This window comes from Mustela putorius, unplaced genomic scaffold (assembly GCF_011764305.1).
Source record: "Mustela putorius furo isolate JIRA1106 unplaced genomic scaffold, ASM1176430v1.1 tig00537227_pilon_pilon_pilon, whole genome shotgun sequence".
NCBI lineage: Eukaryota > Metazoa > Chordata > Mammalia > Carnivora > Mustelidae > Mustela > Mustela putorius.
The window spans coordinates 2380885-2391623 of record NW_025422368.1 but is presented as its reverse complement, the minus strand read 5'-3'; the positions used below and the strand labels follow the sequence as shown (position 1 = coordinate 2391623).

The following is a 10739-nucleotide window of genomic DNA, read 5'->3' as shown; positions in this document are numbered from 1 at the left end:
CACGTGGGCCACTAAGCTGTGCTCTCCCCAAGCACCTAAGTTGATAAGGGGCTAGCTAGAATATATCCCAAAGAAAGGGCCAAGAGAAAAAAACAGATACCTGATGACTCGGAAAGGAGATGGGCAGCAGAGGCCCTACCAGAGATACAAATCTAAGAGACCATAGTCGAGGAATAGAGTCTGTTCCCTCTCTCAAAATATGTACATACCTTCCACCCACTCTGAGCTGGAGGAGCTATTCTAGTGAAAGCTCCACTTGGAGCCCTATGGCCCAGAATACACTTAGTTGGGCATAGTAGAGCAATCTGGAAGCAAGCTGTGGATAGGATCCCTCTCAACCCTTGATCTAGCAAAAGGACAGGGATGAACGATTTTGGGTGACCTGCTTCCTGAGGATTAGTTTACTCTGGAGTTAAGTCTGCACTGGGCTTTAATTTTATAGTCATTCACATTATCAGGTAAGGACTTTAACCCAGTTTACTTCAAGCATGTGTAGGATAAGGCTTATTTTAAGTGTATCTAGCCATTAGAAAATATAATTCTTCACTTTTATATTAACCCCACTGTCCAAAGTCCCTCTTCAGAAATTTTTTTTTTTTTAAGATTTTTTTTTAATTTATCTGACAGAGATCACAAGTAGGCAGAGAGGCAAGCAGAGAGAGAGGAGGAAGCAGGCTCCCTGCAGAGCAGAGAGCCCGATGTGGGGCTCGATCCCAGGACCCTGGGATCATGACCTGAGCCGAAGGCAGAGGCTCAACCCACTGAGCCACCCAGGTGCCCCCCTCTTCAGAAATTTTTAAGGGAAAAGGTTTATCTTTGCTTATTCTGCCCTTTCCTCTTGCTTGGGATAAGTAACTGGCAACATGGCTTGGGGAGAATCCCACAAGACCAGCAGTATGGTATTTTTTTTTTTAAAGATTTTATTTTTTTATCGGACAGACAGCACAAGTAGGCAGAGAGGCAGGCAGAGAGAGAGGAGGAAGCAGGCTCCCTGCCAAGCAGAGAGTCCGATTCGGGGCTCGATCCCAGGGACCTGGGATCATGACCTGAGCCGAAGGCAGAGGCCCCAACCCACTGAGCCAACCAAGTGCACCAGCAGTATGGTATTCTTACACCCTGGCTACAAGATATGATCCTTACTCTAGCTCCAGCTTAGCTAGTCAGTGTTTCTGAGGAAATCCTTTGACATTTCAAACTCTTGGTTTCCTCACTTGTGAAGGTGGGTGGTTTAGATAATTAAATATAAAGAGTGACAAAGATATTGCTGAGATGCATCATTTAGATACTTCTAGGGATACAAAAATGAACATGACATAGTCGCTTCAAGGAACTGAGTCTAACTTGGAAGATAAAAAACATATACATGCATACAAATCCACAATTTATCATAGACCATAAGCATTATAAAGGATACAACATACTCTATAGTCCTTTATTTTGGTTAGTGCTCATTTGGCTGATGGTAGATGGAAAACAGATGAAAGTTTCGTAATGAAGAGTTAGCATTTAAACTTTTTTTTAAGAAAATACTTATTTGAGAGAGAGAGCAAGACAGTGAGAGCATGAGCAGGGGTAAGGGCAGAGGGAGAAGCAGACTCCCTGTTGGGCAAGGAGCCTGACGTGGGGTTCAATCCCAGGACCCTGAGATCATGACCTGAGCCGAAGGCAGCTGTTTAACTGACTCAGCCACCCAGGCACCCCTAAACTCAGTCTTTAAAGATAAGAGGGAGTTTGCAAAAGAGGAAAGTGTGCAAAGATTCAGAAAAAGAAAGCAGAGATGGCCAAAGGGCAAGGCCTGAAGATAAGGACAGGAAAGAGGGAAAATATTTGAAAAATGACAATACCACTTTGGGTAGAGTGTATGGTGTATGGGAACAATAAAAGATAAAATCTGAGAAAGCTGAGGTCAGACTGTGTTTGAATTGGTAAATGACAAAACTTGTCTCATACTTAAGGATTAATCTGGCAGTGGTAGATAGAAGTAAATGCTAGAAGGAGGAGACTGGAGGCGAGGCCTGTTAAAAGTTTATTGCAGTAGGCCAAGTGGATGGCAATGAAGGCCTGAGCCAGGAGAGTAGCAGGGAAAATAGCCATTCATCAAAATTTTAAGCCAGTCCTGTTTGTTTCTATGGACTCAATTCTCCAAGGTAACAGGCCATCCCAGGTGAAAATTATTAAAAATGATTGCTAATTTGAATAAAGCTTTCCTGACACAGAGCATGAAGAACAAGTGACCCCACACTCATGCTGAGTTTAGAACTGTCACCACCCACCAGGCCTTATACTTTCACCAAGGCACTCAGCCAACCGTGGAGAACAAATATACACAGGAGACACAAGAAAGCTCTTATTAATACAGTATTTATTTGTCTTCCCTCTGTCAAACCCTGAGCCAACCACTTTCCCCAGGCTGCCTGGGGAGGTATAGGAAAAGGATTATACAGGGCAGACGAGACACGGGAGAAAGACCTATGGGAGGTGGAGACGGCTCCTTCACATGGCGAAGAGGATGAGAAAGGCCACCATCAGGCAAAAGAGCCCCATGGCCTCCGAGAGGGCAAAGCCCAGAATGGCGTAGGAGAAGAGCTGTTGCTTCAGAGAGGGATTCCTGGGAGAAGGGGAGGAGAAAAGACTGAATTTCTAGTCCACACAAAGAAAAAGACAAACACCAAAGGTGGGCTCAGGGAAAACTCATCTCCTCAAGCTCATCTTAGGCAATGCGTCTCTCGGGGCGACGTCACCATGCCCCAATTCTTGCCTGATATATCAAGGGCTCTACAGAGACTGAATGACAGCAGCGGACAATCCAAAATTCTGTAACAAGACCCATTACCTCCTCCTCCAGTGGATCACCCATAGCATAACTTAAGACCTCCGGGCCTGGACATTTAACTACCTAGGCTCCAACCAGAATGGAAGAGGTATCCACAGTGACAGAGTCTGTGTTTTGAAACTGGAAGCAGCAGAACCCCAAAATACAAAATGTGTAAAAACCAAATCACAATGGTAAAAAAGTTGGGGATTTTAAAGGCTTGACTGGTCTCCTTTCATTCTTTAAGATGGTCTCTGGGCATACTTCAAAACCCTAGGACTTTATGGACCCCAACTAGAAAAACCCCATTCCAGAGGACAAGGGAGCCAGGGGGACAAACTACTTTCTTTCATTTCAAGTCAAAGATCTGGGGCTTTAAGAAGCTACAAATGGTCTGTGGGGTTTAGAAACAAAATGGGATTAAAAACTCCCAATTTTGGAAGTCAATATATAATTTCTATTTCCCTTATTCGGTCCCCTCTGGAAGCCTTGATCAACTAGGTAAAGTAACACCAACTTCCAAAAGAATTGTGAACACAGGCTTATTTCATATAAATCCTAAAAAACAAACCTATTTCCTCAAAGGCATTAAGAGAACTTGCAGGTCTCTAGAGGATTAATTTAGTTTTAACGTGAGTTGCCCAGAGTTGGTGGAGACCAAATAGTCCCCAGTGTCAGAAAGCTGTGGGGCTGACTGCAAAGGCAGTTTTCCCAGGAGTGATGGGGTGGGGGTAGGGGGGAATTCCCAGGGATAGGGGAAAAGCAGCAACCAAGCCACGATGCTGACTTGAGGCGCTAGACCAGTGGTAGCCAACTTTCTCTGTAAAGAGCCAGACAGTAAATATTGTAGCTGTTATGGGTCACATATGGTGTCTGTGGCCCGCTTTTTTTCATGACACTTTAAGGATTAAGATCCATTGTTAGCTCAGTTATACAAAGACCAAGGGGTAGCCCAGGTATGGCCCGCCTGCTTTGGTTTGCTGACTTCGGCTCTAAACCAAAGCTTTTGAATGGAATTTTCCAATATGGTAGCCACTGGACACATGTGGCTATCTAGCCACATTATAAATACACAAAATTTAAACTTTATGTACTGTTAGTTACTTAAATATTTATTTTAAATAATCTCTAAATCCAACATGGGGCTCAAACTCATGACACCAAGAGCCACAAGCCCTATCAACTAAGCCAACCAGGAATCCCTAGTTAATAAAAATTTAAATTCAAATAACCACAGGTGGCTACTGTATAGGACGGTATGCCTCAACATCCCCAGGTATTTCTGCCCATACCTCTGGAAACATATGAGAGCCAATGGAGGGCCCATCTTACCTGGCATAACCAATGATGAGGCTCCCAAACACAGTCCCAATTCCAGCCCCAGAACCAGCCACCCCTACCGTGGCAGCCCCAGCCCCAATGAACTTGGCTGCTGTATCGATGTCCCTTGAAATGGCGCTGGTTTGGAAGCTTCGGCTGGGAATAAGTGAGGTCAGGGGACGTGGGGCTGCCAAGATGCTGAGGCCCTGTGAAGAAGATGCCAGTAAAAGATAAAGATTTTAAGAAATCCCCTTTTTTGCTTTGGTAACTTTGTGCCATGTAAGCCCTTTATGCTATGACATTCTATGGCTTCTCCTCCAAACAAAAACTTTTTATTCCCTGGAAAATACCCTAAAATGTTGCCAAGCAGAACTTTTTGATGCAAGAGGTGAACATCAAATACCTTCAAGATTCAGGTATGGTCTAAAAGGGTAAGACTTAAACCGCAGCCTGTTCTTGGTGCCCTGAAATCATCGGGATCAAATGCCACCAGCTGAAGTCAGTAAATTAGGTCAGGTAATGGTAGTCAGCAGCAACACACATGAGCATGTGCTGCCAGCAGCAAAAGCTGGAACACTAATCATATGTGGTATCAACTGTCTTCCACCTTCACCTAAAGCCAGTGGCCTCATTCCTTCATTAACTTCGTCTGTGATGATTGTCCTCAGCACTCCCCCTACTGGCGCTGCCAGGTAGCCCTTTTCACCCTTCACCCCGAAAACCACAGGCCCAATCTGACCTTATAAGGTGCCTCATCTGTCAGTGTCTCGGGTGGTTTTAGCACCACTGCAGACAGAGATCGGCTCAACAGCTGAGAGGTGCTCCTGACCTAGAGGGAACAACACATAGGCAAGAGAGTCAAGGAAGTTGCGGAGAAGTTTCGGAACCATCCCAAGTTGTCACATGGATGCCCCATTCATTCACTTGAGGGTAAATCAGAATCTTGGATCATTCTTTTACATTCAGCAAACAAAGAACCATTCGAGTTCTCTTGCTTCTCAGGCTTCTCCTCTATTTTAAGGGAAGAAACCTACTTCCTTTCAGACCACAAGGTATTGCCATTGTGTTCAAAATTTACCCCGTTTTATAGCCCTTTCTGACTAACTCCAAGCAAAAGCAGACAACCTGGTGGTTACCAGCCAGTTTTAGTCAGAGAGATCCAGATTCTAATCTAAGCTCTATTTCAGCCTTGTGATCTTAGGACAAGTAACTTAAATCTTTCTAAACCTGCCTTCTCATCTATCAAACTGGAAGGCGGTAACTCAGGATTGATGTGAGAAGTAAAAGAGATTATGCACACAATTAGTATACCCAGTGTTCCATCCATCAATGGTACCCATGAATAGTGCCACCCCTTTTCACTTATGGATGTATGAACCGGTTGCCTCCACCATCTAATAATCTGTAATGTCTGGGATGCCTGGGTGGTACAGCCAGTTAAGCATCCAACTTTTGTTTTCAGCTCAAGTCATGATCCCTGCATTAGGCTCCACACTTGTGGAAAGTTGAGATTCTCTCTCCCTCTTCCTCTGTCCCTCCCACTTGTTTTCTCTCTCTTTCCCTCTAAAATAAATAGTAAATCTTTTTTAAAAAAATAATCCACAATTTCTTCCACTCTGTTGCTTTTGAATCATATGTTTTTTCCAATGTGTATTTACATGTGATTTAACTTGCCATTCAAATTTCAGCTCCGGAGGGAACTCAGGACTATGGCTCTCTAACACTCAGGGAAAGATCCTATACAGTTGGGTTCCAGTTTACAGGAACACAGTTTTAGGATAGAAATAACCCGATCTTAGCCTAGATTCTCATTTTCACTCTTCTAATATGGTTGGATGAAGAGATTTAACTGGCTTCCAAGGGATCTGAGACGGGAGGTGTCTAGTAAGCATTCACTCTCTGTTGTCAGGCTAACATCGCAAAGGACCTTCCCCCAGCCCAACTGTGAAGACCAAGGTGTGGCAAGGAAGAAACAAGATCCCCTTACTTAACTGTTCCAGAAAGGCAGGCACTCACCAAGAACGGGGTGGAGACGAACTTTGCACAGGCGTACATTTTCAGGGAATGAGGGGCTGTGGCAGGAGAGCTGAAAATTACAGAAGTAGAATTGTAAACGTTGTCCTTATTCATCAAAGGAGATCTTAATTAGCAGAAAAGGTGCTCTGGAAAATTTAAATGGCCCAGAGAGCAGAGTGAATGACCTCAAGTCATCAGCAGAGATGCAATCAAAACCTTAAAGTCAAGATTTCCTCCACACAGTTTCTAAGATTTCCTTATAATCAAGTGACTCCCACTAGTCTGTACAAGTAGCCACTTGGTCTCAACTTTAAGACCTGTATTCATTTCCACAGCTTGTAAGTTGGTGTCTCCAGAGAAGTTCCTGTGTCCTCAGCCTAAGTCTTCCTCAGTTTCTATTCAAAAGGAACTCTTCTAGGGGCGCTTGGGTGGCCCAGTGGGTTAAAGCCTCTCTCTTCTGCTCGGGTCATGATCCCAGGGTCCTGGGATCAAGATCTGCATCGGGCTCTCTGCTCAGCAGGGAGCCTGCTTTCTCCTCTCTGCCTGCCTGTCTGCCTACTTGTGATCTGTCTGTCAAATAAATTAAAAAAAAAAAAAAGAAAGAAAGAAAGAAAGAAAAACCAAAAAAAACAAACACAAAACAAAAGGAACTCTTCTAAGATTTCATTGTCCAAGATTGAAACAGTTGCCCTTTAAAGACTCTTAAGAGTTGTTTGTTGAAGGATCTCCAATCTCTTTTTACTGAACCTAGTTACCTGGAAGTTATTGGGTTCCTCAAAACACTTCAATTTCCTACATTAATTAACAGAGTGAGGCAGATCAGTGAGGAATCCTCCCATTATCCTAGTTAGCCATGATTGTTAAAGTATTCATTTTCACCACCACCCAAGTGGCATTCAATTTTGTATGCTTGAGATCTAAAACAATGCTGACACCCTACAGATTCCCTAAGTTTGCAGAAATGAAGTTATTTAAGAGAAGAGTGGTTGAGTTAAAGACCTACAGAAAGATTTCCCTGAGAGGCCCAAAGAACTAGTTACTTGAGGGTAGGGATGATCTATATATTAAAAATGCATATTCAAAAAAACCAAATAAAATAAATGCATATTCGAAAAATTTTGCATACTCAGGTCCCACTTTAGACTGTCCTGATCATGATCTCTGGGTATAAGGCCAAGTGTCCTATTACTTCAAACAAGCTTCTCAAGTGATTGTCAGGTACACTGAGAGCAAGGTCTTAAAACCACTAACGATGGTAGTGGTAGAGTCAGGACTTGACATTTCCTCACACTTAAGTTAATGCTTCCTAATATGCTACAGGTTGAAATACTCAGGGGTTACTTAAAACCTGTTAAATAACACTTCCTTAAATGAGTTGTACTCAAAATTTTTCCACATACCCTTCTGAATCCAGAATCAGTCACTTTTAGATTAATCGGTGGCTTCAACTCTTGTCCTGTCTCCAACTGCCCATACATAACTCTAACCCAATTTTGCGGCAGACTATAAAGGTTTTCTTTGGTCAAAATCCAAAATTTCTCTAAAGCTTAAAAAAAAGGAGGACTGGGGGTGGGGTGCTGGGTGAATCAGTCAGTTGAGTGCTCCACTCTTGGTCTGGGTTCAAGTCAGTATCTCAGGGTCATGGGACTGAGCCCCACAAGGGGCTCTGAGCTCAGGGATGAGTCTGCTTGAGATTCTTTTCCTCTTCCTCTCACTCCCCACCCACGCTCTAATAAATAAAATCTTTAAAAGAAAAAAATAAAAAGAGAGAGAGAGCCAAACTCTGTAGAGAATCTAAATGTCCATCAACAGATGAATGGATAAAGGAAATGTGTATATATATACAATGGAATACTATGCAGCCATCAAAAGAAATGAAATCTTGCCTTTTACAACCACGTGAATGGAATTATAGGGTATTATGCTGAGCGAAGTAAGTCAATCAGAGAAAGACAATTATATGATCTTCCTGATATGAAGAATTTGAGAGGTTGACGTGGGGGGGTTGGGGAATAGGGAAGGAAAAAATGAAACAAGATGGGATCAGGAGGGAGACAAACCATAGGAGACTCTTAATCTCACAAAACAAACAGGGTTGCTGGGGGAAGGGGGACAGGGAGAGGGTGGGTGGGTTATGGACACTGGGGAGGGTTATGGACACTGGGGAGGGTATGTGCTATGGTGAGGTCTGTGGCGATTCACAGACCTGTACCCCTGGGACTAATAATACATTATATGTTAATAAAAAATAAAAAATTAAAAAAAAAAAAGAGCACTAGGCACCTGGCTGACTATCTGTATGGCATACAACTCCTGGATTTTGAGTTCGATCCCCACCTTGGGTGTAGAGTTTGCTTAAAATGTAATAAATAAATAAGTAAATAAATACTATCTGTTTTCCCCCTAAGGCAATTACACTTCAACATCATCATACAGAACATAGTTGTGGGGCGTAAATTAAGTAACATGTAGAGTTTAATGTGGTGCTGACATGTAACAAACCCACAACAAAGGGTGGCAATTACGGGAGACTGCATTAAGTGCTGATGTCTCCACTGGTCACCTAACCGCGGCAAGTCTGCAGTTGTTAGCCTACAACACTCCAGACAACAGCATCATCCAGAATCAGTGGGCCTAAATCATCACAGTTTTATTCTTCCGTGATCAGTCAGAGTTAGAGAGGGCTGTTGACTTAACTACACCTTTCCTTAAACCTTCTTTTCCCTCACAAGAGGAGAGTCTGGGGACTCAGTATACCCTTGACAGAAAAGCTGGCAGGAGAAGACCACCGATGGGCCCCCCACGTCTCTTTCAGGCCTGCTGCCTTTAATAGAAAACCTTGCTATTAGCCCACCACTTCCGTTTTTTCCAACTTCTCTTGGATGGAGGAAGAGAACGGTATTGCAAGACAACCAATGGTTCCAAAGAAACTGGTTTCTCTTCTCTGCCACAGCTCTCCTAGGCCACGGTTTGAATGGAGAGGGTGTTTTGGCTTTGTTCTATCATGTCCACGATTACTTTTAAAAGACTATCAGCGATCTCCACTGCTTGAGGCAGCTGAGGTCCTGAGGCCAAGTCTGGAGGTTGCCCGATAAGGAGACAACGAGTCAGGATAAGAAGAAAAAACTGAAACAGGAAGGGAGAGTACGGGGTTTGTAACAACTCTGAATAGACAAGAGGGAGAAAAGAACCTCTGCAGGAACCGCGTGGAACAGGTGAAAAGAGCGTTCTGGGATTTGACTTTCGCCAGCTCCAGAGCGCTCTTCCCTCCCTCCTCCCACGAGACATCCAAGATGGCGCCAGGCCCGCGCGGTTGGAGGTCACAGGCACGCGGAAGGGGCAGCCCTAAGGCGCGGGAATACCAGGAACATGGGAGGGCGTGAGGACCAGGGTGGGCGCAGGCAAGGTAAGGGCCTCAAAGGACTCGTGCGAGGTAGGGTGTTCCGCGCGCGTGCGCGGCGCATCGCGGGCGCGAGGGCCCAAAGCCTTACCTGCTCCCAGGGCCGAGGAGACAGAGAGGGCGGGGGAGGGTCGAGGGGGGCGGGAAGAGCAAAAGGGAGGCTCAGCGCATGCGCGGCCCGGACCAACGAGACGCTCTGCCAAGGATAGAGTGATTGCAACGTTGAGGGTCGGCCCAGGCGCAATAGCGCCGCCTACCAGCTTTGTGGCGGCATTCGGCCAGTTGCTCCACCTGGTGTTTGAGAGGAGAAACTTCAGGCTGAGCCGACCCTGTGCAGAAATGAGGACGACCTTCCAGTGTAAACCGATCCGTAACGTGGCCTGCGGTTTGGTCGGCTCAGCGTTTGGGATCGTGTACCCTTTCCCAGCATGTGCAGTCACATTGCCAACCCCAACCTCCCAACCCCTCCCACACCAGAAATTCAGTGTTAAATAACATACATCGAGATGGGGGGGGGGGTCCTGTGCCCAAAATGTAGCAGAAGGAAAATTAAAAGTCATGGCACTCCTGCCTTCTGTCGCCCAGGGACCCTGACCTTATGGACTGGAAACCCGTTCAGTGGGCGAATAGTGAGCAAAATGCCCCAGCTGCCTGTGGTGGCCTCACCTTTATTTCCCTCTCTCTCTTTCTTATTCTAGTGATCAGCCAGAATGAGGAAACCAGCATCACCGAACCAGAAGATAGGGGCTAATGATGATTGTGACTCAAGCGCCCTGACACTAAGCCTTCTCTCCGGAGTCCTGAGACAGTCAAGGAATAGTGGGCACCAGGGACCTGTAGTGAGGTTGTGAGGTCACCGCAGGCATGCCCCTGCCCAGACTCCATCTGTGGGAGTTGAGATAAGCCGTCCTCCCACGAGGTGCTCTCATGGAAGCCCTTCGGCTTCTCCTTCGTGCCCTTTGGCTCTTCCTTTTCCGGATGGAAAGCAGTGGGGGTGGGGGAATCCTGGCCCTCATCCCAACATCTAGGCCTCTTTGTCTCCCAAGACAGGCGGCGAGCCGCTCCGTTGGAAGGAAGGCGACAAGGCCTATCCACTTCCCCTCATGTCCAAACCCCAGCCATCCAGGCATCGTGCTTGAACGCGGCTCGAGAAGGACGGGGAAAGCTCACCAAACCCCCATAAAAAATAAA

The 10739-nt window shown here is 45.4% G+C and overlaps 1 protein-coding gene across 2 annotated transcripts; it reads right to left on the bottom strand.

The window, feature by feature from the left end:
* Positions 1-2345: 2345 nt before the first annotated feature.
* On the bottom strand, positions 2346-9736 carry ATP5MC2 (ATP synthase membrane subunit c locus 2). 2 transcript variants are annotated; one of them, XM_045073102.1, is made up of 5 exons: positions 9640-9736; positions 6125-6218; positions 4872-4961; positions 4145-4338; positions 2346-2608 (listed from the first exon to the last, which is right to left on the bottom strand). In XM_045073102.1, exons 2-5 carry the CDS (start codon positions 6185-6187, stop codon positions 2494-2496), a joined length of 462 nt encoding a protein of 153 aa, XP_044929037.1. In that variant the 5' UTR covers positions 6188-6218; positions 9640-9736; the 3' UTR covers positions 2346-2493. The 2 variants fall into 2 exon arrangements, with proteins under 2 accessions (XP_044929037.1, XP_012902319.2); XM_013046865.2 differs by having other exon boundaries at positions 6149-6218; positions 9640-9734.
* Between the last annotated feature and the right edge of the window lie 1003 nt (positions 9737-10739).

Bases quoted from the DNA above. Each gene is read 5' to 3' on its own strand.
- ATP5MC2 (XM_045073102.1), bottom strand. From the start codon at position 6,187: ATGTACGCCTGTGCAAAGTTCGTCTCCACCCCGTTCTTGGTGAGTGCC. The intron at 4,962-6,124 runs GTTAAGTAAGGG...TGTTCCCTCTAG, and splicing joins GTGCCTGCCTTTCTGGAACA to GTCAGGAGCACCTCTCAGCT. The intron at 4,339-4,871 runs GTCAGATTGGGC...TCTTCTTCACAG, and splicing joins CAGATGAGGCACCTTATAAG to GGCCTCAGCATCTTGGCAGC.